This window comes from Ixodes scapularis, unplaced genomic scaffold, assembly GCF_016920785.2.
Source record: "Ixodes scapularis isolate PalLabHiFi unplaced genomic scaffold, ASM1692078v2 PGA_scaffold9__187_contigs__length_104089568, whole genome shotgun sequence".
Taxonomy (NCBI): domain Eukaryota; kingdom Metazoa; phylum Arthropoda; class Arachnida; order Ixodida; family Ixodidae; genus Ixodes; species Ixodes scapularis.
The window spans coordinates 55,076,310-55,103,866 of record NW_024609884.1 but is presented as its reverse complement, the minus strand read 5'-3'; the positions used below and the strand labels follow the sequence as shown (position 1 = coordinate 55,103,866).

At 44.6% G+C, this 27,557-nt stretch overlaps 1 protein-coding gene across 1 annotated transcript in view; it reads left to right on the top strand.

Moving 5' to 3' along the window:
* Positions 1-27,557, top strand: part of LOC8033742 (puromycin-sensitive aminopeptidase) — a 67,834-nt gene that overhangs the window by 16,740 nt on the left and 23,537 nt on the right. Inside the window, exons 7-13 of the mRNA XM_029995094.3 lie at positions 2,798-2,946; positions 10,903-11,067; positions 11,143-11,247; positions 11,466-11,621; positions 11,712-11,790; positions 15,286-15,422; positions 20,928-21,062. Coding sequence (XP_029850954.2) covers positions 2,798-2,946; positions 10,903-11,067; positions 11,143-11,247; positions 11,466-11,621; positions 11,712-11,790; positions 15,286-15,422; positions 20,928-21,062 — 926 coding nt within the window. The remainder of the gene's footprint in view (positions 1-2,797; positions 2,947-10,902; positions 11,068-11,142; positions 11,248-11,465; positions 11,622-11,711; positions 11,791-15,285; positions 15,423-20,927; positions 21,063-27,557) is intronic.

Here is a 27,557-nt window from a genome sequence, read left to right as displayed (position 1 = left end):
GGAGAAATCCCCGGGATTTCTCCCTTGTGTGAATACTCCTTTAGGGTCTAGCCTTGTCCGTCTGGCGTTCGTGCTCGCATCAATTTTGGTGGTGCTCGTGCTCGTGAGCTCACATGCTCACGTGCTCGTGTAGGAAAAAAAAAAAAAAAATGATGAAAAAAAAAAAAAGTTAGCGCAGTCGATAGGGTTCAAACCTGTGCGGGGAGACCCCAACGGATTTCTAGTTCATCGCCTTAACCACTCCGCTACGACTGCTGGACGAGTAGGGGGCTTTGAGATGTGGTAGTAACTCAAGAGCTTGGGATGTCATGGATGAAACGTTGCATGTAGCCGCTCAACGTTTATACAGGAGAGGGCGCTGTGGTCAAATGCGTATATAATCGCGTTAAACTTTGCATGCATTGGTTCAACTTTTATAGACGAGAGGGCGCTGCGGTCAAATGCTCAAATGCGTATATAACCACGTTCCATACCACACATTCTCTTTCTGACATGGATGAAAACGAACGAAAGGCTCGGCATGCTGCAACTCAGCGTTTACGCAGACAATTGGCGCCACCAGTGCTTCGCCCAATCAACATCATTCACCATGTGGAGATGCGGTCAATTTTTCTTTTTTTTATAACAGCAGCATAGTTTGAGTTTACATACAGTGCACACCAAGGCTTCATACTGTGAAACTGACTCGAGCAGTGGGTCGACGACGCTCCAATCTGCAGGAGCACCCAGCCGCTATGTCACAATGGTGTCTCCTCTCATCGACTTTAAAGGCTTCTTTGGGAAGGTATACCAGGCATGCAAACTTAGGAGGCTACACTAACTTTCAGCTGAAAAAGTCTATTTCGCGCCAAGTTACAGCCTCATATGTCAAAAATATACAACTAGTAGTGCCGAGGGAAAGAAATATCGTTACAAAGCAGTACCAAAATGTCACAATTTTTTTGCTTGGACTTAAGGACGAGTAACCCGACTAATCGGTAGTGGGTTTCAAATAATTCTAAGTGTCATATTTAGTGTTAAAGTAAACTTGGAAAAAGGGGTAAATTTCATTCATTTTTTTACTTTTACAAAAGCCGACATTTTTTCACTAAAGAAGTGATAATCCTGAAAAAGTAAGGTCATAGTCGAGTTCTCCAGTAAATTTCACTCCAGAAAAACTGCACAGCAGTTATGAAGGTACTTCAGTCATCGAACGATCGTTTTTGAGCAAGGAAAAATGGTCAAAACATGAAGCTGAGGAAAACTTGTTTGAAAATCCACATTGTGTTCCACTTTGGATGGCACTTGCCACTTGACCTAAAATTCTCCAGGAACGTATGTCAGTCCCTCCTCTGTATGGTCCTTGTGTTTCTTAACCAGAGCTTCCATCTTTCGTCTATTGTGCGATACCTTGGAGGATTTGAGTGCCTTAGCTTAGGCCTTTTGCAACCTTCGTCTAAGTGGCCTTCACAGCTCCCTGGGGGCTCCCTGGCTCAGTGCCGACCTTCATTTGAGTTCAACCTCGAGGACCCAGGTTGAACTCAAGACTGCCAGAGCCACGGCACACTCGACAGTCTTTAGAGAAGTGAATTCTACCTTTGGGCACCTCTTCCAAATCAAGGCGTTGAAAGAATAATTCACATTCTCAGTTTTGATCTGGGAGCATCCTTCAAGCAAATCCCTCCGTGACAGGTGGTTGCACAAGGGCACTAGCTCCTTCGCTATCCCCTTGGAGAAGGCTAGCTTGTGTGGCCAAGATAGATGCTGGTGATTCTCCCGCTTCCTCGAGGGCCTTGCTTCGGTTGAAGTGGCACCAAGAGTCTATCCCAGAGGGGCAAGCGATGTGCCTTGGTTTCTCGTCAGTGGAGTATGAATGCAGGAGACTGGCATACACTCCACGCTGCATGGACTATGGGGTCACGTGGCAGGTTTGAGCGAATCAGAGTTCCTTCTTCGCCTGTGTGGCCAATAAGAGAGCGTACAGTGTTGTTTCTGCGGGGTTTCACGATGTGCACAATGTTTTGCAACGAGCTCTACACCGAAAGGAGGGTTAAGCGCTCTTTCCACTAAGGGGTGCCTGTCTGCACTAGGCCTAATGAACGCAGAGTGAGCGCGCTTTGAGAATTGCAAAATTGAGCGACTGCAAGCATTTTTATGAAGCACGCTCAGCCGCCGGTACGTCAGAAATAATATATTTCGGAGTAAATTTTTTATCTAAAGGAATACAACTTTTTGACAGCATTCTTCAGGAGTTAAACAAGCTGATAAGACTATTTTTCAAAAACATGACTTTTTTTTAAGATATCTTGGTTTTTAGGCCGAGTGTTAATGGACTTCCATGTCGCCTAATCAAAATGTCACTTGAGAGGCTTGTTGAGGGTGGTGAATATAGCCTAAAAACGCCAATGTGCAAAAGTAGAACTTACGTCCCAGATCCTTTAATAATTTGAACATGTCTGCTACAGCTAGGCATTAAACTTCCTGAAAGGCCGACCTCCAGAATCGCCTATTGCCATGCAAAAAACCCTATTTTTGTGTCATTCTTCCATTTCCCTATGCGCTCTTGTCCTCTCCCGAAAAGGGCAAGTGTCTGAATTCTCTGCAGAAAAGCTGAATAATTTTTTCTTGAATGTAAAGAAAAAAAAAAAAATGGAGGTGTGGTTTTCTTCTTTCTGACTTCTTGTCAGGCTTCTACTGCGTTTTATGAAGCGCATCTAAAGTAGTGAAAACATTGAAAGCCTCTCTTCACAAGAGATTTCATTCTATTGAGCAAACGTTTTCTATTGTCCTTGTGCTGAGTGTATGTATTTGTCTGCAGGTGCTATGGAAAACTGGGGCATGGTGACGTACCGCGAATCTTGCCTTCTTGTGGACAGCCAGAATACATCAGCTGAAAGAAAGCAGCGCATTTCACTGATTGTGGCTCATGAACTTGCCCATCAGTGGTTTGGCAACCTGGTGACAATGGTTAGTTCTCTTCCAGCAATATGGCTTTGATAGCATTACTTGGCCAGTTGTAATATACTTTGCATAGCCCAGGCAAGTGCTTCCTGGGGCCGCATATGAGATGTTCATAAATTGCCTCCTTTACCTCTGTCTGGCTGTATATTGATCCTTCGTAATTTCTTGATGCAGTAATTCCACTTTCTGACTTTGAAAGCCAAAACAGAGGGCAGAAGGAAAGGGATATAAAAAGAGGGACACACCCAACACAATTTCCTGCGTTTGTTCTCTCATGCTTCTAATTAGAGTATATACTCGAGTAATCAGTGCACCGTTTATGAACAAAGCCCGCCTGTCTACCTTCCCGCAGAGCACACTATATCCAAGCATTGTTGAAGGGACTATTTTCCGCTGAAGTGCAATCTGCACAGATACCATAAAATACTGAGCATGCGAGCATGTCAGAAGTGTCCACCCCCTGCTTCTGAAATATTTGAAATATAAGAAAAGGATATTATCAAGTGCCCATTCCAGCAAACCTCTATGCCCACTGAGCTAACCAAGATGTCCCTTTTCATCAGCTACTTCTCTGAAAATGCCGGTTCAAAGCCTTCCCCTCCCCATACCGCTTCGGTGTGGGAGCTTGACGTGAGAGCATTGCTTGAAGTGGGCTTTGAGAGCTGTGTGACTGCTCCAAAAATTGGGGATTCCACCAGACCCCTATACCATTCCATCAGATCAAACGACAGTCAACGAAGGGCCTACCTTGAAGGAGCTGTGCAACAATTCCGGTGCTTTTCCTAAATAATTTGGGAGTTGGTGTCTCAACCTTTCTGAAGTAAAGCACAAGAAACCGCTTTTGCCTGCATATCCTAGCTTTTATTTTAAAAATTGACAAAGATTGAGGTTTTCGGCACCTCTCAACTCCTTCACCTTCTTCCAAGTCGTGTGCGCTGTGATGTGAAAGGAGGGCGCGCAGGGTTCCGGTGAAGCTCAATCTCTAGAGCCATCAGTGAGCAGCGAGAACTCTCCCGCTTGCGACCACATGACCACGTGCTTGCGCAGCACAATCAACATGGCGAAAGGAGAAAAGTGCCAACGTACTTGTCCGGGTCCGGCCATCCTCCGGGTCCGGCCATCCTCGTCCGGCTCTGCCCCCGTCCCCCTCCGGCTTCTGGCGGCTGTTCGCAGTAGCAGATAGAGCTGACGGTTTTGTTGACCTCGGATAGATGGCGCCAGTAAAACGCCGTATAATGAAAGTTTTGTCGATGATACCAGGTTTTTGACACATTTATATTTATGTTGAAACAACAAGATTTAGAGAAAAATTACCTTTTATCGAGCAGGTATTTGCACAACTTGCTATATTTTTACAAGTCCCCCTTTGATGTCACGTCACGAGGTTCTCATGGACACCGCTCATGCTGCACGTCGGAGGTCGGGAAGTATAATTTTTGTCTCGCGATTACGCGGCGGAATCGCAACAATTCAGAGAGAGGAGGTGTGTTTTCTGTCCTTTGTGACAAGATAAACAATATGGAAAGTAGAAGATGCAAATTCTTTCAACATTAAAATCGTTGCGCAGCTCCTTTAGATATGTGCCCTTTCTGCTTTTCTGCTCTCAAGCTCCCATAATGATTGTTTCCAACTTTTGGATGGGCGTTTGCTCTGTATTTTTTAGTAGTATTTTTGCTCGAGGACGTTATCTCTGTCCTGCAAGTCACTGGGTTCCTTCTGTCTATTGCAATTAATGGCTATCTGCATGTTCTATGGAAAACTGAATGTGCAGGCTTTGTTCATAAACAGCGATTTGATTTGTGCTTAATTAAATATGATATTGGCTTTTATCTCAACCTTGCCATATGCTTACTCCTCTGTCACTTGCCTCAGTGTAAATGGTCTGACCAGCAGCAGTAGCAGTGCCATTTGCTGATCATTGCAACTGTAGTATTTAGTTTCGGTTCCCGTTTCATCGGGGGATCGGCCTCCCGAGGGGTGTGACAAGCTTTTGCAATGTAACATTACCAATCCGATGTAATGTCATATTAAAAGTGTTAAACCACTACATTGGCAACGAGGATAAAAAAAGTCGACTACCTGTGCGCCTACGCTGCACTACAGCAATGCTTTTTCGACTACCGACTGCCTGCACCCAGCCGATGAGGATCGCAATTATTGCACCACGCTAAAGCACCAGTACACCTAACGCAGAACCATGTCAGTCCTCCCGCCATTCCCAAGCTTCAATGTTCTCGAGGATGCCTCTTCTGTCGGACCCCGCTGCTGTAAGTGGGTAACCAGATTTGACAACTTCCTGCTAGCATTCAACTTCAAAGACCCAGCACAATCGAAAGGGATGCTACTGCACTATGCCGACAAGGAAGTGTGCGACAAATATGAAACGCTACCAGCAGCGATGGCAATGGTCGACTGTACCAGTACCACGGGCTGGGATATCTACAAGCTTCTGGTTGAGCAGCTGACCACGCATCTTGATCCAAACGTAAACTATGAATACCAGCACTGTACGTTCCGACAGGAACGTCAGCATGCCGATAAGAGCATCGACACTTTTCATAATAAGATACTACACACATGCTAGCATGGATTCACCGTCCTGGATGCGGAACTCAAGTCGCATATGGTCCAAACTTGCTCTTCACCAACGTTACAACGGAAGTCACTCCTCAAACCGAACACGCCGGTGATGAAGTTACTCAAGCTTGCACGTACCACGGAGATGTCTGACTGGCAAGCGAAAAGCATGGAGACCGCCCTGACTGGCATGCAGAAGGTCACAGTGCAGGTGCAAACACATCGACCATCACATTCAAAAGAAAAAGTCGAAGGGAAAGGCAGGTCATCTCGATAACAACAAAACTGCACTTCTGGACATTGTGACAGCACCTGCCCACATCACTCGGAAGTCTGCCTGGCAAGGGGACAAACCTGCCGCAGCTGTGGCGAGGCAAATCATCTTGCATGAGTCTGCCAATCGTCGTGACAATCAGAATGACAGCCAGTAAGTAGATGAGACAAACACCCTAATAGGCTCGTCCCACTAGAGTGACAAACACAGATTTTTGTACGGCGACACCACGAAGTTCTGTGTCGCTGACGCTGTCCCACTGTAACGACAAACACCACCGACAAACGCCGGCAAACGATCGACGACGGACAAGTTCTTGTTTGTCGTTTGACTTGAAGCACCGCGAGCAGCCCCATTGAGGAACATCTCTCGGAAACAAACTTATCCTCCTCGCCTGCTTGTACCCTCTGCTGCCTCTCTTCCCAGCCTTCCTCCCAGTGCCCTCTGCTGCCTCTCTTGCCAACCTTCCTCCCGGTACCCTCTGCTGCCTCTCTTCCCAACCTTCCTCCCGTGGTTTGTTCAGCCGCTCTGTAGAAGGCCTTGGTGGCCACCTGGGCTTCCTACTTGTTCTCGTCCCTCGGCAGCTCGTTGTGTTCGTGGCTTGCTCACTGGTGGTTTTGTTACGAAAGGGAATTTGCTGTGACTGTTTTGCTTGCAAAAACCTGGTGCACAAGGTGGTGCTCCAGGATGCCGAGGTCTACGTCCCTGCATCAAGATGGATACGCTGACATCCGAGGGCTGACCAAGCTGAGATCGGTCACCACGAAGTAGGACACGACTTTCCGGCAAGCCATTCTGGCAGGCAAGATGCTTTTCATCGCACTCTATGATAGTCAGGATGCTGTATGTCCCCCGAAAAACGCCTGTCCTCGATCATTTGAATATAAACATCCTTGAAATTGGCGGGAAATTTTGCAGCACTTGCCTTGAATGCTTCCAACTACTCAAACAAGGAACGATTCGGGAATTCTAGTTCGGAAAAGGCTTGGTGTCGATAGTTACGACAGTTTTCGGAAACTCGCTAGTGGCATATGAAGACTAAACAAAAGTTTTAATGAAGAAAGGAAGTAATCGTCTCTACTTTCACTGCGTTTGTCGGCGCATTTAGCTCCCAGAGTGGAACACAGAAAGCTGAATCGCCCGACTCTGTTTGTCTGTACATTGAAGTGTTTAGTTGACAACTCCAGTCCCACTACGAAATGAGTTTCCTTGTCCTCGTGTTCTGCGTCTTGTCCGTCAGGTGGGACGGCGGACTCCAACAACAGGCTGTCTGTTGGTGTCGTTTGTCGCTTGTTGTCGCTGTTGTTTGTTGCTGTTTGTCACTCTAGTGGTACGTGGCTATAACAAGAGTGGCCTCTTCGGACTCCACCTTCAACACCGACGGCCAGCACAAGAAGTTGGCACAAGTATCCATCAGCTGTGGCACTTTTGGAATTCAAAGGCAATCATCGACTCTGGTGCAACTGTCAACACCCTGGGTGAGCACACTTTCAACACGCTCACTAAGAAGCCTTCTCTGCAAGCTTCGACTCGTCGGGGCTATTCGTTTGGATCCTCCAAGCCTCTGCACATTCTTGGTGAATTACCGGTGGAGCTAAGCAATGAAGGCCAGTTTTGCCAAACGGTCGTATATGCGCAAAAAACAGCCACCCATTAGCAACACTACTAAGTCGCGAGTCAGCCACTGCATTGGACTTGCTACGCATTGTGCACTGATTGAGTACCCCTGACCCGCTCCAAGGATACCCTGAGCTCGCCAACGGGATAGGCAAGCTCAATGGGATGTGTTTGCACCTCCACATCAACCCTAACTTGCCTCCGGTAGCCCAGAAACCCTTTCGAGTACCCTTTCGTATGTGACCGAACGTGGAAGCTAAATTTCAAGCCCTACTTGCTGCGGACATCATTGAACCGGTGGAAGGTCCTACCCCATGAGTCTCCCCAATAGCAATTGTTCTAAAATCATCAGACCCAAATCAAGTTTGCATCTGCATGGACATGTGCAAGGCAAAGGTGGCCATCCAGAGAGTGACATCCTACACCGATCCTGAAGGACATGGCTCCTGGGCTAACACACACAAGGGTGATTTCGAAGATTGACCTGCGACATGGCTACCACCAGCTGGAGGTTGACCAGAAATCTCGCATAATCTCCAGTTTTACCACACCATCTGGCCTGTTCAGGTACAAGCGGCTCTTTGAAAGTTGTCGGCTGCTGATGTATTCCAACGAGCAATCTCAAATTTTATTGCGGACATACCGGGAACACTCAACACAAGTGACGACATCCTTGTCCATGGCTGCACAAGAGGAGCATGACGAGGCCCTGCGTGCAACACTAGGGTGACTCAAGCAAACCGGCCTCGCATTGAACGCAGCCTAGTGCTCTTTTCATCAGTCCATACTAGAGTTTTTTTGGCTTTATATTTGGCAGTGAAAGGACTCCAGGTTTCATTCAGCAAAGTGGCAACCATTCAGAAGACACCAACCCCAGAGTCTGTCAAGGAAGTGAGGAGTTTGCTTGGGTTTGCGACATACTGTTCTACCTTCGTATGAGACTTTGGCACTGTCTCCTCCCCACTTAAAAGCTGCTTCGATAGGACACTGCCTGGCAGTGGTGTCTAGAGCAAAAAGGTGCCTTCAACCAAGTCAGTGAAGCAGTCACAAATGCAATTACTCTTGCATCCATCCATCCAGAGGCACAAACAACACTGATTGTTGACGCAGCCCTGTTGGACTGGGTGCAGTACTCACCCAACGCAGTCATGACGACCCCCATGCAAGACCAGTGCTGTACGCCAGTTGCTCGCTCACATCAACCGAACAAAGATATTCGCAAACCGAATGAGAGGCCCTTGCCATAGTCGGGGCTTGTGAGCATTTCCACTTTCACATCTATGGAGCACCGTTTGTGGTCTTAACTGACCATAAACCTCTGACAACTATATTCTGAACCAAGGCGACTAATAGCCCTCCCCGGATTAAGCGATGGTGATTTGATGTCCAGCTGTATGATTTTCAGGTGCACTACCAACCTGTAGATCACAACCCTGGAGACTACTACTCCCGACCTCCTGTTGAGGTACCCAAAGATCGGCAACGCTGTACTGAAGAGTTTGTTTGCCTCGCCCTGGAAACAACCTAGCCTACGGCACTCTCTCTTAACAAGGTTCGAGCAAGTACAGATGAGCCCTACGTTGCCATAGCTGAAACCATTTGACAAAAATGTCTGGCATGTACTGGAAAAGGAATCCTCCTCCCCCGGGGATACCAAGGACAGCAATGCGCTAAAAATGGTGAACGTAGAGCTCGCCACACAGACCAACATCCTCCTTCGTAGCACAAGGATCCTGCTCCTTGGACCTGTTCAGATATATATGTGCAGTGCAGCTGGCTCATGTTGGCCATCAAGGAATGGTAAAAACAAAACAGCTTCTATGCACAAAGTTATGGTTCCCGAAAATGAACAATCTCTGCACTGAAATCATACAGGTCTGCATTCCATGCCAAGCATGTTGACGAGAGGTTGCACCGGGAACCACTCAACATGACCAAGCTCCCCGAGCAACCATGGTCCGAGGTGGTCATCGACGTACGTGGCCCCTTGCAGTCAAGAAACTACTTGTTATTATCGACGAGCCCATCAGATGTGGTAAAGGCCCCTTGCAGTCAAGAAACTACTTGTTATTATCTTTGGCACACCGTATGTGGTGAAGTCAGACAATGGTCCACCCTTCAGCTGCAAGGACCTGGCATCTCTTGTTACAGAACTGAACTTTTATCACAGGAAAGTGACTCCGTATTCTCTTTAGGCCAATAGGTCTGTGGAGAAGTTTATGAAGCCTCTTTTGAAACTCATCCAGACAGCTCACCTAGAGGCAAAGGATCTTGAGATGGAACTGGATGCATACCTTGCTAGCTACTGGCAAACTCCTCATCTCGCTACAGGCCAATTACCTGCCAAAGGTTTGCTACTGACTGCTATACCACCAGAATTCCAGCAAACAAACAGAAAATTATCAGAGAAAGGAGAACATGAAAGCATATGCTGATAAGCACAGACATGTGCACCATTGTGAATTCTTTGTGGGGGGAAGATGTTTTGAAGAAGTGTGAAACAAGACGGAAACATAAATCGGCAGATGACCCAGAATGTTTGACCATTATTGCCACCAATGGAAGCACTGTCATTGCTGCAAGCAAGGAACGAAAGAGGGTTTGCCGTCACGAAGACATTTTTAAAGAAACTGCCAGTAACCAGCTATGTTTTCGAGAAGGAGACTACTCCAAAGCAGGCAATTTCGCAGCCATCTCGTCGTCCACTTGACAGCGGCTAAGACTCAAAAGACTTGTGGAACAGTGCTAGCGAGCAACCTCTTTCAGACTCCTTCCAAATAGGGGCGAGATGTTGTGTTTACTTTCTGTTTCTGTTTAATCTCCGAGCAGCCGAATGGACATTGTCTACGTTGATGCGTGCTGGAGTTGGCATCCGAGGGGTTTTACAAGGTCCTGCGATGTAACATTATCAGTCCAATGTTATCTATTAAAAGATTACATCACAGTATTGAAAGTTTTAAACTACTACAGCATGTGAGAACAGTATTAAAAGTGTTAAACCACTACAGCATATGAGAACAGTATTAAGTGTTAAACCACTACAGCAAGTATGAATGCTTAACAGTGTTTCCTCCGTTTTGCAGATATCTTGTCTTTCACTTAGTAGTTCTGTACTAAATTCGTTCAGATATTGTTGGTTGAGATATTGTCTATTAGGTCTGAACTCATATATTGTTCAGTCGTTTTTATTTTACTCGCTTCTCATGAGCTACAGCCTAAACTGGGTTGGTTCAATCCCAGCAGTCTTGTTGACTTTAAAGAGGAACATCACACTGGTGGTAAAGGTTGTGCTTATCTGAAAATGTCTGTTTTTATGCATTCTCGCATTCGGCTGTTTGTGCTCATAAATCGCAATAGAATCGGTATTTTCCAACTACTGTATGTTGTTTGGTTGAGTAGCTTTTTACACGACTCAAAGCGGTTGTGTGCAGGGAGATACTCCCTGCAATAGCTGTGTGCAAGCATTTTATCTTACTTCCATGAAATTTTTTCAGGAATGGTGGACTAACTTGTGGCTGAATGAGGGGTTTGCAAGCTTTATAGAGTACCTTTGTGTTGATCATTTGTTTCCGGAGTTTGACATCTGGACTCAGTTTGTCACCGCGACCTACTCTCAAGCACTTGAGCTTGATGCCTTGGATAACAGCCATCCCATTGAGGTATCTAAGAGTCATCAAAGATTTGGAAGGGGGGCCTGTTTTCTTGTAACTCTAATACTTGAATACAATTTGCAGGTACCTGTGCGACACCCCTCCGAGATCGATGAGATATTTGATGACATATCGTATAACAAAGGTGCATCTGTCATCAGGATGCTTCACAACCACATCGGAGACAAGGTCTGTTTTGTCAACTGACTGTTGATTCACATTTACATTAATTGACAGTGACAATTTTGTTGAAACATATGTGAAGTCGCAAAAATATGCTAATGCTTCAGAACTTTTTTTATTTCTTATCTAAAGGGAAAACTTTGTGCAAAATTGCCAGTGCTGAATGAATTCATTGCAGTCTGCTTCATCATCCGGTTTGTTGTTGTTGTTATTTTTTTTTGCAGAACTTTCGAAAAGGCATGCACTTATACTTGACAAAGCACTTGTACTCCAACACAACCACGGAAGATTTGTGGCACAGCTTGTCCGAGGCCTGCGGTATGCCAGTGGAGGCCATAATGGACACTTGGGTGAAACAGAAAGGATATCCTGTTATCTCGGTGAGGACTATGCTGGAAGGCTATTTATAGTTCCTACTGTCGGCTTCCTGTTTTTTAAGTTTGCACTTTGTTACCTTGCCGCACTTGCAGGTTTCTAGTCGTCAGGACGGGGACAACAGGATCTTGTCGTTGACTCAGGAGAAGTTCAGCGCCGACAGAAAGAGCTCAAGTATGTAACAGAGTTCTGATAATTATGTTTATGATGCATGGTCATGCATTGTCTACTTTCGTGAAAGGCATTTAAGGAGCCGGCATCATGTGATTGAAAGTGTGGTGGAAGTACTATCACTCACGGAATACTGGATTATTTTGTTTTTTTACTCTTTCTTTCCCTTTACTCTGGCTCCCATTCAACACCTGATAGCGAGGCAGTAGTGGTGAATTTTCGTTGCTACTTAAAGGGGTACTCCGGCCGTTTTTTGAGCTACCCAAACTAATTGCATTTTCTGAATACCCGGACTTCAGTCTTAACGGTAGGCTACTAATTTTCTCAGAATTCAGAATAGAAAGTGAGAAAACCGTAAATGAAGATGGTGCCGAAACCAACATTCAAATTTCTGAGCGTGCTCCAGTGGTGGGACGCCACAAATGGTACATACCTTCAGGTCGCGCAGATAATCTTTAAACTGAGTATGACTAGCGTTTTTTTGCATGCTTTTTGGTGAATCAGCTACCAAGTATTCTTTTCCCACCATCTAACACCTTGTAACCAGTTGGGAACGTGGCTTACTGCCCATTTTGTACCATTTCTGACATCACACTTCAGTGTTGCCAGTAGGGGTTTGAGAACCACAATGAAAACGAAATTTGAAAATTCAATACCTTCGCGAAATGTGTTTTTTTTTTTTCCACAATATTTGGGGAACTGGTACAGTTGTGTCTATCGGTCTGTTGAGCCAATTTTAAATGGATACTACAACGAAATTTCGGCGCTCATTTTTTGGCCTATATGTGTTCAAAGGACATCGAACATACCAATATCTTGTTAAAAAAAGTCACAAAAGGAATTTTAAAACAAATTAAACGATTAGCAAAGAGCACCTGGTGAACGTTGCTAACGCCTCGCTTGTAATGCCCGTCTAGGAGCCTTGACAGGTAGTGACGGTAGCTGTCTCGCCTCCGGCTACGACGAGAGAAGAGGGGCAGGAGGAACACCCCTCTTCCCGAGAATGCCTTTTCTGTGTCGCACAAGTCGCTATTGTCCCCCTACAAGATTACAGAAGATTAACCCGTCACTCAAAATTCATACAAAAGCAGCCGCTTCGGTGACTGGAACGACTAGGCCATCCTCTCGACGTCAGCCTCGCCGTAGCTTTGCTCGTCCTCAGACGACCTACATCACGATTGCGTTGGATGTCACGTGGTCTCCGCTGGGCCTTCGCCGAGCGCTTGCCAGAGTGGGCCGTTTATAACGAAAAATACAGCCACCAGGCTCAAAAAACAAACGTGTGGTTGTCATTTACGGATATTGTGGATCATATCCAACCTATTTTTGAACACGACGGGAATATTTCAAATTTCGTTGAAGTATCCCTTTAAGGCAAATCAGAGACCATGAAAAATTACCGGAGTGCACCTTTAAAGGGGCACTGACACCCCAAAGGTCGTACTCTTTTTTATTGTCTAAAACAATGCAAGTTGTAGTCATAGACACGCAAAAAAAACCGCATCGCGAAAAAAAATTTCTTTGCGCGAGCGCGCGCCTTTTTATTTTTGGCATTTATATTTCCCCCGCTTACTTCCTTGCTTCTTTTGATCGGTGACGTCAAAAATCAGGAAATTTAGAAGCTTTGTAGGCAACATTTCTATAACATTTAATAATGGCAATCGTAAAACATGTTTTTAACGCAGTGACGAACACACAACGGCCTTTCTTTTTGAAATACCAAAAATCAGATTTTGGTGTGATGTCGCTTCCTGGATTTGTGTTCTCCCTCTGAAAACTTGGCGGCGCTCGAGCAGAGGCTTATCGCCGAGTCGGGTAAGAAACCGGTTTTTCCCCGTGCCGGCTCCCTTCTATCCCGCCTGCTCACCTCCTCCTCTCATCGGGTCGCGGTAGCAACGGCGCTTTGCTTCATAGCGTGGTGCGGAGGTCCGAAACAAAGTCGAGTCGCAGGAGACCGCAAAATTTGACTCACTGCACTGGCGCGGATAGCGCGGGAACTTCAACTTCGGCATTTGGAAATTGTTTTTTTGATTCACGAATACTGAATTCCCAAGTTTCGAATTTTGAGGGTAATGTCCCGGCATCATTTTCAATCGTTTCGGATAATAAAATAAATTACGATTTTGATGTGTCAGTGCCCCTTTAAAGGAGGCCAACGGGGACACTGGAGACATGTGCTGTGTTGACGTTCGTTAAAAACAAAATAACGCTGTAAAAGTGCAGAGCGACCACCAACGCTTTATACAAAAACAATATATATATATATATATATATATATATATATATATATATATATATATATATATATATATATATATATATATATATACAGGGTGTTTTTTTTATTCTTACACATTTGTTTAAAAAAAAACCGTGAAAGCTACACTAATGCGGTTTGTGCAGGTGGGCTATATGGCCAGGCGGACATTATGTGGGCGGCTAATCTTTGCAATAAGTCAGCTAATTAATTGAAATTCGTTAATTAACTTTTTAATTACTGAAAATAAACATATGGTTTCAATTAGAAACTTGCTAAGCATCATCGAAAACCCCTAAATCAACTATTTTTAGCAGGATATAACGCCGGGGCAGCATTTTACGGCGTTCTGTAAAAACACTCCATTTGGACGCGTTTCTAGACTTCGGTTTCTTATCGGAGCGCATCTACGCGCCCGCGATCCTGCTTCCCGGTGGTCGCGGCGCGAAGCCACCTCCTCGCCTCCTTCGTAGAATGGAGGGAAGTAGGGCGCACGTGTGTTGCGCGTCTCAGCCACTGGGGAGCAGGACCGCGGGCGCGGTGATGCGCTCCGATAAGAAACCGAAATCTAGAAACGCGTCCAAATGGAACGCTTTTACAGAACGTCGTAAAATGCTTCCCTGGCGTTATATCCTTCCAGAAACAGATGATTTAGTGTTTTTCAATGATGCTCTACAAGTTTCTAATTGTGACTATATGTCTATTTCCACTAATTAAAAAGTTAATTAACGAATTTTAATTAATTAACCGACTTATCGCAAAGATTAGTCACCCACATAATGTCCACCTGGTCGTATAACCCACCTGCACAAACCGCATTAGTGTAGCTTTCATATATTTTTTTTAAACAAATCTGTAAGAATAGAAAAAAACACCCTGTATATATATATAGTGGTGGCATATTCGGCGGGACTCCTGCTTCATGAATGAGGGCACTAGTCCCAGCTGAACTCTAACATAGCACTTGTGTCCCATCTGTGGCCCATGTTGGCCTCCTTTCGGGGTTGCCGAAAGTTCAACACTATTGCCTTGTTATCTAGGTGTTGTCTTATTGCTCCTTTCTTTCATACTTTTTTTTCCCCTTTTATTAGACTGCATATCGTGCTGCAGCAAATTCGCCAACTGGTTCTTTGTTAATGCCATCCTGCTTTCTTTCAATGCGACACACTTCCACCACAGTTGTGCACGCTTTTGACAGAGAACATCTATGTCAGCTTCTCTATTCTCCTTGGTTTCTTCAGAAGATGGATCTTTGTGGATGGTTCCCATCAGCATCGTCACCTCTAAGGATCCAACAGCAGTTGCCAAGCAGATTTTGCTGGAGTCTTCCTCAACAGATGTTGTGCTTGAAGGGGTTTCATCAACTGAGTGGGTAAAGGTGAGGAGCACTGAACATTTTATTTAGATGAGACCAGGGGTTTCCCCAGGAATTGAAATTAGGGGGTGTCTAAATTTTTAGGTGGGGGGTGGGCATTGAGAATAGAGGAGTCATTGCAAATTAAGGGAGTGCCTTCAGAAAAACAAGGGGGGGGGGACCCCCCCCCCCCCCCCTTCCCCCAAGTGGGTGTGTAGGGAAATCACTGGATGATTTTGAGTATGTAGATACCACAATTGTGTTTCGTTTTTTGTTTTTGTTTTTGTTTTTTTATTTTATATATAATGGTGTTAACTTGATCGCTGACTAACCCTTTATTACCAAGGGGTCCCTTCAACAGTTTTCTTTTGAAAACTTTGGGACCCCCGTCTGAATAAGTGTAATTATCTAACATCTTGTGTACAAATAAAAACACATTTTGACTTGACTTGACTTGAGATGACCGTGAAAGTGAAGGTTGTGTGAATATTCGCAACTTTCGAATATCGAAGTGAATAATACCATATTAAGTTCGAAGTTCTAATAGAATAAACCTACTTGGCAACTTACAATCTTTTCGAAGTATTTCGAAGTTTGAAATGCTGCTAAAGATACCTTAATTCAGATATAAGAAAAATGCAAAGAACATACAAAAATGGTAACAGTGTAGACCGCGTATAATGTATGTCGCGGGAGTCGCGAAAATCCGCACTATAACCGGTACCGCGCTATAACCAAAACATCAATTTTTCAGGCCAAAATACATGCCATGAGACAACTTACCTTTGTAAAAGAATTTATTTTATGTTAGATGAAAAATAAAGCTTAGTTTGAAGAAAGTCTTTATTTCACCAGACAAGTACACTTCCCTCTCAAGTGTGTCACGCATTTTGAAAGAAATGAGCGACTTTCGCCTGGCGCAGCCTTTTAACGGCGTCGCGGGTTGCGGACGGACGTTGTGAGCGTTCAGGATTGCTAACCCTAATCACTTTTCTCCGGTGATAAAAACGCCTGAAAATTCACATCCTTAATACGGTACGCGCCAGTAATACCTTCAAATTGAGCACAGGCATGAAATGCTCCAAATAAGAAATCTGGGCGATGTTCGAAAACACAAATGCTTAGAAAGCACCACTGTAGTCGAAGTAAACAAACACTACGACACGGGCGTTTCTGCCGTCTTAAAGAGTGCCGCCACAACATCGCAGCACGAGTAGGTGGATCTACCCTACTAGTATGTGCTGGGTTATTCGCTCACACAACGAAAATTCACAGTCAAGGATAGCGCTTTTACGCGGAACGATGAGCTTCCACCACGCCGTCTACGTCGGCGATTACAACCGACGCCATGTTTGCGGATAGAAGCAGCTGGCCCGCGACCGGCATGCAACGCGCGCAAACACTTTTCCTCGACCTGCGATTGGTCTGTCGTTGCGGTTGTTTTCCAACGCAGCGGAGGGACGCACGCACGTGAATGGGGGATCGGTGGCCGAGTGGGCTAAAGCGCACACCCAGCTCGACGCGCGTGGAGCGAAAGCTCGCGCTGCAGAACCAAGGGATCCTGGGTTTGAGCCCCACCCCTGCCCGTTTCGATCTGGATGAGCATCGTACCGGCTTGCGGTCGTGTATCACTACTGCGTGGTACGCGTTAAAGACCCCAGGCTAGCTGTTGTACTGCACTGGCTAAATTGCTCATCTACAGCGTGTGACTCGTCACAACTTTAATGGCTGACCAACTACACGCTGTATAAATATCCCCATAACCCAAAACGCGGGTGAACGACACGTGCGTGCGTCCCTCCGTCGCTATGGCAACTGAAGCCTCTCTCTTCGCTTCTCCCCGCTTCTTCGAGCACCCTCCCTGCCCCGCGTGTGCCGCTTGCGGCTAGCGCCGTTATCTAGTGTGCTCGCTGCGTTGGTCGGTCGGCGGGCTGTTCCAGAAACCGCACTATAACCGGTATTTCCCTTCGCACGCCTGCATTTCAAGCGGTATGTAATTACATGGAGTTCTATGGGAGGCGAACCGGTGGTTTAAAAAAGCCGCGTTATACCCGGTCCTGCACTGTGAGCGGTTACGTTGTAAGTGGTCTATACTGTACTTAGAAAAGGTGCAGCACCTGGCTGCAAGATTCATTTTTAATAAATTTCGCTACTTTGATTAACCGTCCTACTTATGCAATTTAGCTCAACTAGCACCACTTGAGAAAAGGGGCAAAATATCAAGACTAAGGTTCCTGTTTCAAATATTAAGACAAAATAATATTATAGACAGAATAAAATATGCTGTGATGTGATTGCTGTGCCAATTGCGCCAAATGGGCCTAACCCGGCCACATCCTACTATATTTTGCCAAAATATGGGTAATCTGTGACAAGCCTGCACCAAAGGACCAATTTTGGTCGCCTTTCATAACCGGAACTGAACCGAGTACCGTCATTGAGTATGCGTGAGCTAGGTGGTGCAAGCGGCCGCCCGACACAAAGTACCCTTCATCATTCGTCCATCCGATCCTGCATGGTTTTCCCGCCGTCTCTCGTTTCCTGCTCTCGTCGTCTCGTGGGTCTCGTCTCGCTTCTTTTTAAAATTTTTTCAACGATAGACCCTGGCATGCACGGACGCTCCGATGCTAGCGTTATGGGTACCGGCCATGCCGTCGTGCTGTGAAACGAAACCATGTTTTTCCGCGGTGGGCGTCACTTTCTGAGATGAAGCACTCGCTCCGGAAAGCAACGGCCGTGGGAAAACTATATTTGGTCCCTGCCTTCCAGTCATCGTGATCGCGCGACGTCGGGTGTTGTCGTCCCCACGTCGCTGCAGATATGGACTTTCTAAAATGAAACTAAGTACCGCCGCATGTTCATCAACATTCCTGTTCTTGTTTAAGTCGTACGTTACTACAAAAATACCTCTTTAACTCAAAGACTGCTGTGTCGAAGTATTGATTACCTAGGTTTCTCTCGGTAGGCTTTCTTTCAAGACGAACCTAGGTACATGAAAAATCTGCCACAAAAGAAAGTTGAAGAGAAGTGAGCTAAAGCAAAGAAGGCAATGTCTGCACGCTGAACCCGCACAGCGCGCTTGTTTGTCTCGAGTTCAGTCGTTGCACAAAGCGCTCCAAGATCGTTTTGACTCGTGTCTCGTGATGTCTTGAATCGATGCGCTCAGGTTCTTTTTTTTTTGTGTGTGTGTGTGTGTGATTAGCTTGTTTCTTGTTTGCCGGCCTGGCAAGCATGTGCCGCTGGACTGTTTTTAGAGCGCAGCTCTTAGGGGCCCGTTCCCGGCTTGAGCGGCGTCGCCGTCGCCGTCGCCGTCGCCGTCGGCGTAACCGCGCGGTGCATTGTGGGTAAATTTCCCCGCTAAATCTAGCGGAACAAATTTCCCCGCTAAATCTAGCGGAAAAATTTCCCCGCTAAATCTAGCGGAAAAAATTTCCCCGCTAAATCTAGCGGAAAAAATTTCCCCGCTAAATCTAGCGGAAAAATTTCCCCGTCAAATCTAGCGGAAAACTTTCCCCGCTAAATCTAGCGGAAAAAATTTTCCCGCTAAATCTAGCGGAAAAATTTCCCCGCTAAATCTAGCGGGAAAATTTCCCCGTCAAATCTAGCGGAAAAAATTGTCCCGCTAAATCTAGCGGAAAACTTTCCCCGCTAAATCCTAGCGGAAAAAATTTCCCCGCTAAATGTAGCGGAAAAAATTTCCCCGCTAAATCTAGCGGAAAACTTTCCCCGTTAAATCTAGCGGAAAAAATTTCCCCGCTAAATCTAGCGGAAAAAATTTCCCCGCTAAATCTAGCGGAAAACTTTCCCCGCTAAATCTAGCGGAAAAAATTTCCCCGCTAAATCTAGCGGAAAAATTTTGGTCACGTGACCCGGGGGTCACGTGACCTGGGGAGACGTGACCCCCTCCCGAGGTCACGTGACCTCTGAGGGGGCACGTGACCCCCCCCCCCCCCCCCCGAGAACACGTGGCCCTCAGTACCCTCCCCTCCTCCTCCTCAAGAGCTGCGCTCCAATTCGGCGTTACAGGGAGTGGTAAACGGCTTTCACTTTTTAAGTGGTGTTTTAATGCTTCTTGGGAACATAGCATGCCGCCCAATTTTTTGTTGTTTTCTCAACAGTTACATTTGTATACAGTTTTGGGAATCAGTTGGCGACGGAGCAGAGTGGCATGGTTTCGGTTTTGATCGGACAGCCGTTGTCGCCACTCTTGCGACGAAGTGCGCGCAACTGCAAGCCTGCTGAAGTTGCCCTCATGTGCATGCAAACATGATTGCATGACAGAGGCACCAGCTGGGACACTTGCAATCCATTGTTTTATGTTTGGTTACTTTTGATGAAAATCTTGCACATTGGGAACCAGTAAAACGGTGGCAAGTGGTTTTTGGGAATTGCTCGGCAATGCTTACAGCACTGTACACTTGTGGGATGTCTCAGCAGTAAAAACACAAGCAGCGAGTTCACAGTACAAAGTGACCGTCGTTTGTACAGCACTTAAAACAGAAATGTTTACTTTTCTAAGAATATCTGCTCCAAAAGCCACTTTTGCTGTTCGGAAACACTGTTCTGGCTGCTCCAAAAGGTGCTCCAAAATGGCCTAATGGCCAAAATCGCAAAATGGCACACCATGTGGCCTTGCAAATGTGTGTGCGAATAAGAATGGTCGCTCGAGTGGCTCTCATTGACTCTCTGATGCTCTTAAAGGGCACCTGAAAAGAAAAAAGTTTTTTTTTAAACATGCATGTCAAAATTTAATTTTACGTAAAAAATTTTTTTAGAGCAATATTGATGTCGCAATACGCGATTTAGTCACAATTTAGTCAGTAGGCACCTCCTTTCCACTTGTTTTCTCTCCCGGCATTTCGGGTACGTGGAGGAGAGGTGGATCAGCTTGGCCATCTCGTTGAGGTGGAGAGAGGCTGAGGTGGAAAGAGCATATGACCATTCCGTGACGTCATGGACTTTGCGCGCAGAATTTCAAATAATCTTGCGCCATCAGTATTGCTCGAAATTTTTTTTTTTTTTGCGTAAAATTAATTTTTAGACTGTTAAAAAAAAAATACTTTTCTTTTTGTTTAGGTGCTTTTTAAGATGGCCCTTGACAGTTGTGCCATCTCATGACGTTTCCCTGGAATGCGAGCAAACCTTTGCCACACTTTTCCCATGGCGATGCGGTGCCGTTGAGACACCTCTCTCTTCAACTGTGCCCTTTATATTACCGTCCCCTTTTAGTTGAAGTATGTATTTAAATTGTAGCTCTCAACAACACTGTTTGTGTTTGCCTCAGGGGTTGACCACTTTGTTTTTCTCTCCACCCTGACAACTAATTTTTATTACTAAATGAACTCTTGAATCTAAGTCACAAAACAGTGTTTCGATGAATGGCGGAGACTCCAATCTTAGTACAAATGTTTTTTGAGATTTCGATTTATGAAAATTCATGTGATCTAAATATGATTTAGATATAATTTAAAGCATGATTTAAATTGTGATTTAAATCACATTGCTGTTTTTTCACCGCCCTGTTTTCAGCTGAACCTAGGCACTGTTGGATGTTATCGGACCCATTACAGTCCTGAAATGCTGAGCCAGTTGATCCCCGCTGTGAAGAACAAGGAATTGCTTCCCCTCGACAGGTTCGGTCTCCTACATGACATGGTCGCTTTGGTGAGTCTCAGACCTCCAGTTTGCAATTCACATTTTTCACTTAATCCATCGGGCTTCACTTTCCAGAAGCGTCTGGAGGGAAATTCAGACAAAAAGCTGTTACAAAGAGCTTGACTAGGTCTGGATTCCCTATTGCATTGGCAGCATAGTGCATGCCCTTTTGTTGTCTATATGCAATGTCCACTCCCACTCGGAAAGTTAAAACTAATAGTGCCCTTATTTTTTTACGTTGGGGTGCACTGTTTGAATGATAAAACAAGTGTGCCTACAGGTACATATAACCTGGTTGTTTGAAGGATTGAACCTAATTTCATATGTAAATAAATTTATGCAATGAATGAAAAAAAAAAAAAATTCAGAAAGCTGTGCTGGTTATGGTTATGCTGCTGCTTATTCAAACTTACTGTGTTGTAATTTGACAAATGGCCACCCTACGAGCATTCCTCTCCGAGACACCTCTCGGTCGATAACATCGAGAGGGCCTGGAAGTGAATCAAATGTTACTTCTCCGAAAATTAATTTTCTTATACTTTCCCAACGTAAATTTGGGTTTGTGAGAACTATCATAAAATACCGGGCTAGTGCCCACTCAAAATTTAGAGACAATCGTGAAAAAATTGGGGATAAGTGCTTGTCCAGTCATCAATTTTATATATCAATGTACTGTGCATATTTTCTCAGATCTTACAAATTTGTGTATGGGCGCTTAATGTGGTATGGGCAGATGCGCTGTATTCTCTGGTGTGGTAGTAGAGGTGCTACAAATTCTTAGAAATATGGGTTCGAGCAGGTTTGCAAAATTCAGCAAGTTGTTCAACCAACTTTTCACTGAGCATACAGAAGAAACAATGGTGAAGCACATTTGCTTTAAATTCCCTAATTTTCTTTTCTTTATCTTCTGGTACACAAAATAGCTCCAAGTTTATCTGGAATATTAATTAATATTATTGGCATCACCAGTATTTTTAATGCTTACATAAAGTTGGCAGTGGTGCTGCAATAGCCTGCCAGCATGGCCTAGTTTAGCAGCTCTGGATTAGTTATAAGAGTTAGCACGTAGTGTGTGTCAGTCAGTAACCAAACCAGGAGGAGCTAGGTGAGCTAATCCACTTCAGGTGTTAACAGAATCAGGTTTTCAATGGCTGTCTTCACCAGACTATACCAAACAAGTATGTGACCTTTTGAAATTTTCGTCCTTCTAACATTGAACACTGATTAAAGAGGCTGATTTTCAACTGTAAAAGTTTGTTTAAGGTTTGTGGTGTTTGTAATTTCATCTGGATAATGTTATTTTGCATTGGTCATGAGCTAAACTTGATCATTGTCAATCCTAAATAAATGCATCCTATTTACATTACCACACAGGCCACACCAGCGTTAAAATACCCACTCTATTGCCCGATGGTCACGCTTGTTTCGCATAGAGAGTAAGAGTGTGTTCAACTGCTCACCGGTGGTTGTGCTTATGGGCGCCATTAAATTGCAAAATTTTGCTGTGGGTCTATGGGGCTACTGGTGCTTTTTCAACTTAACTCCAGTTATAAACAGCCCCGGAGATCCCCGAATATTTTACGGCCGCACTTCCTCTGACTCTCGTCGGACGAAGGACGCCTATATAAAATCCACTCCTCCGACGCCAGAAGTGACGTAATAAAAGTGATGCCATCTTGTTAGTTATAAATAGGCAATATAAATCAATATTACATACATATTATAATATATATTAAAAAAAAAAATAAAAAAAAATCAGCTTGTCTGATTTGAATGTAGTTTTTCAGTAAAAAGGTCACGGTGACTAAACACTTTTGTTGCAAAATTTGTTTATTTAAAACCTATTTAAAAGCAGCCTATCAAAAGTTATAAGCTATGAAAATAGTATCAATACATGTAAATACATCTTTATTGTCTTTGTGTTGCGTGACATTGTTATTGTGGGCGTAGCTGGTGTGGCGCTAGCCCGTGCGTATGCGTGCTCCTCGCTTCTCCTAGCTACTCGGCTACTACTTGCATTGCGCATTGCATACTTCTCCAGCCCAGGCGCTCGTCCTGTGAGAAAAATCTCGTAGCTGATCTCGTGCTCGTAGCCTACGTTGGTTACACTGGCAGTGGGTGGAACATAGCAGGGTGATTTCAGATAAGATCGACCAAAGGGTGGCTGTCGACATTTTTAAATCAACTGATGTTTTTGTATGCCATTTTATGTGTCTGGTATAAACGAACCCACACTTAGTTTTGACCAGAAAAAATATTTGGGGACAGGAAAAGTCGTAAGGCATGGGAGTTGGACAGTTGCATTAATACGCACTGACAGAGGAGGCACGTTTGAAAGTGAATAACTAAAACAATGAAATTAAAATTCTAATACTTCTTAGAAACAAGCTATGGGTATAGCTCGCTTGTAACATATAGTAGTAATATTTATTTACATTATATGTTTTCTAAAAATTGCCAAACATGCCTGCTGGAACAAATGGCAAAATTTCGAGGCCTGTATCTCATGAAATAATTTAATAACCATCATATACTTTTCAGATAGTATTCTACTTATATATGGCTATTATTTAATATATAAATTAGAAATCTCAGTGGCACGGTAGTCGTGATATATTTAGGCAAACATCGGGAAAAAGATCAAACAACGAAAACAAACAACGAAAAATTCCAATGCAAATAAAAAAAGGCATTGCCTTTGATTTTTTTAAAATTTGGGTACCCTGTCATACTCATTTCTAATAATTCATTCATTTCTATTAAAAACATATTGCATTATTTGGTAGAGAAAGAAGACATAACTCCCCAAAGTAGGGTCTTTTTTCAAAGCCTACACTTAGCAGTGCCTTATACCAGAAGTGACTCTGAGTTCCTTTTTCATGAAACTAACAGATCTTTCATATATTTTTATTCACTTGAGACCATTGATAACTCGAGCAATCGGTCACACAGTCAAGTGGGGAGAAACTATATACAGCATTTTACATCAGCGTACAAAGAGGTATCATATTAGAGGCTAGTGATTCGAGAAAAGATGATGCAGTGTGAAGTTTTACTTTCCGATATATTTTATATTTAGAATAAAAGAAATAGCTTTACTTCCACGCACAAAAATAAGGATAAAATACTTAAATTTTTTGGGTTAGCTATGTATTTCCGGGGACAAACCATTTCAGGTGAGCGGTGCCACCGCACCTTACTGGAGCAGCTTTGATACTCCGGTGTATGAATGGATTGTGGCAAATTAAAAGTAGAAAAAAATATGAAACCCATTTTTTGTGGCTTCTGAAAAGCTGCAAATACGTTGACTGAAAAAAAGTTTCACAGAGAACCAGAAGCATTCTGTGCGTTCACTGCGTAATTCTCCACATGGCATCGTATCGCATATCAAGGGTCTCGCGGGCTGGACGGCGATGGCAGCGGACGACTGATGTGGGACCTTTACTTCAGAACTGTCGTTCGCGGTACCGGCGAATCTGTCTTCCTTCGAAAGAAAAATTTTGGACCGATCAAAAGAATTGGTATTCATTTCGTACGACACGCCCGACCACTAAGCCGATTGCACGAAGATGTCGTTCGTGGAAGCGTCAAGCACGAAGTGCGTACTTCGAGTTGAATGTGCATGCGTACGATTTCTTTACTACCGTAGAATACCGCGCATCCGCCCATTCCACACTAAGCGCCCATACCCAAGTTCGTAAGATCTGAGAAAATATGCTCAGGACATTTATATGTAAAATTAATGACCGGACAAGTGCCCATCCCCCATTTTTTCGCGATTATCTCTAAATTTTGAGTGGGCGCTTGCCGGGGATTTTACGGTAGATGCGAATGTGGCCAATGTGTGGTGCTGCTCGACTTCGAGCCGGGAGTGTCTTTGCTGGAGGAAAATCGGCAGTAAACTTTCCGACCTACAGCAGACCGACTGCATTACCACGAAGATTTCCCCCAGTAGCTCAGTGGAAAGACGTCCGCTTCACATGCAGTGGGCCCAGGTTCAATCCCTAGTGTAAGCTTATCTTTTTTTTTTTGTCAAACATTTTGCAACGTTTACATATCTTTTTTTTACAATTATCACTGAAAAAAACAAATGTTTTGGACGATACGTCGCTGAACTAAATGGTAGGAGATTCCCTTTTTGACACCTGCGAACTCAATGTAGTCACTTTCCACAAAATGCAAGGTGCGTATGAATCGGGTAGCTTCCACTTTCCGAGGTGCCCATAACTGTTCTATAGGAATTGCAGCCAGCCATTGTTCCTGATCCCGTTGATCTTTCGAAAACTTGTGCACTCTGCCTTACAATGCCACTTTCAGATGCAGGACATATGTGAGGCAGCTCTTCACGCAACATCTTGGGGGTATTCTTTTGGAGCCGATCACGGGAATTCACCAAGGGCACTTGCTACTCATTTCCAACTCTTCAGTGTACATAACAACTCATCTTGAAGTACAGAACAGTGAGCGGAACAAACATAACCGCAAAGGAATCGCACGGCAAACAATTCCCACAATGCATTTCGTCTGCTGCGCGTGGGACAAAAAAAAAAAAAAGCGCACGGTTGGGCGTAGTTACGTGACTTTCGGCTCTTTCTCATCCTCTATATTTCTCCGACCTCTATGCGGAGGTTTCGCTTTCGAGCAATTGCGTTTTTTGGCTTTATTAAAAATATATGTGACTCTGTAGCAAAATAATAATTGGGTAGTCTTCCAACACCATAATCGCCTGGCAAAAAATGAAAAAAATATTTTTGGGGGGTGTCAGTGTCCCTTTCATAGTTTCTTCCAAACAGATCTGACTGTCTGCGCCACATACACATCACAGGTCTCCTCTGTTAATGACTTGCACAGCTGCCACGCGTGCCAAGACTGAATGCCAGGGAAGGCGCACACTGTCAGCCACTCTTCTTTTCTTTTTGTTCATGATACCAAACAACTTCATTTTCGTCTAGATACACAAGATGCAAGCCTTTCAGTTTCTCGGATAGAACGCTCACCATTGTCCTGGCCGTCTGAATTGCATTTATTGAACGTTCTCTCTGGTTGTTCAGCGTGGCCTGGTGCTTCTCAAGTCCAATTCCGTCACATGAATTTTTTCCATATCCAGATGCAGAAAATAACCATTGGGCTTGTGGGCAATCGTTTTGTGCAAACTTGTGAAGCTGGTAGCGATTCTTTAAATGACTGGCGACCCCGTCACTGACGTATGTCACATGCGAGTATACCGCAGCGTTGTCTTCAACCCACTCTTTCACTTTTTCTAGAGCTAAGAAAGCGTAAGTGGCGTCGTGACCCAGGTCCTCACTGACGATGGCAAAGTTGTTTGTAGATTTTCTTGTCATCACTACACATGTAAATATCGAAACTTTTTTTTTCTCCAGTATTATGCGTGAACTTCGTCAGGAAGCACAATGGTCCAATTTTCAGCAAAGTCAACATGAAAGACAATGCTCCCACGTTGCATGCACTGCTTTTCATCGTAGATAGCTTTACCTGGCATTTGTCGGATATGGTTGTGAAATATCCGACTTCCAACCGTCACTTGAACGACTTTTAGGAAAGTCTCAGGATCCAATGTTTTTTTCACATGGTCGCCGGACTCTCATGTTGCAAGCACAATCTCTTCATCCTCTGGGATATGAATTGTTCCTTGAGTGAAAGAGACTGGGGCCTTTTGGGCAGTGATCACAGTCTCCTTGAAGACACAGACCTGTTAGTATGTTGCACAGGAATGCTGCTTTCATTTCAGGAGTGTTGAATGTAAAGCCTGTAACATTCTTTATAGTGGCAATACAAAGGTAATAATTGGCGCAGCGCATACAAGCGCACACTTCCTGGTGACATTTGACCCATCGAGGGCGCAAGGAATAAACTTTTGTTAGCCCAATGCCGGAATCGGGATGCTTGTCTTTGTATACGCGGAAGGCCTCTCGGATTGAGCGTGTTGGGAAGCGGCTCAAACATTTTCTCCCCTTCGAGCATGGCAGAGATTGCATCCTTCTGGTTGGGACTCTAGGGCAGCAGACACGTTCTCAGGGCTCAACTTGCACCTCGTGTAAGAATCCGGCTCATACCACATGCCAAGCTTTTCCTTGAGTTTTCAGGATTTACTGATGAGGTACATTGGTGCCTGTGGAATCATCTTCTGAATCTCATTCTTCGTCAGTGTTGACGGCAGCAGTGTAAGCAGCTGACAACGTTCTTTCTGGGTTATTATGGCGACAGTGTTTACACTTTATTGTATTTACGCGGGGCTCTGCTGTCTGTCAGTGTGCCTCTTTGTGCCTGATATTATCGCCCGTGATGCCAGCGAGTGAGGTGGTGACAGGCATGACTGCTCAGTAAACGGGCATCGGCGGCCATATTTTGCTGGTTGAAGCGAAACGGGCCTCTTATCCTTGACAGCAAACGGGGAAATGCGAAAAAAGATTGTATTGGCCATTTCGCCAGAACTAGCGAGGAGTGTCATCTGCTACTCCGTCAACTATTGCGCCATAATTGTGA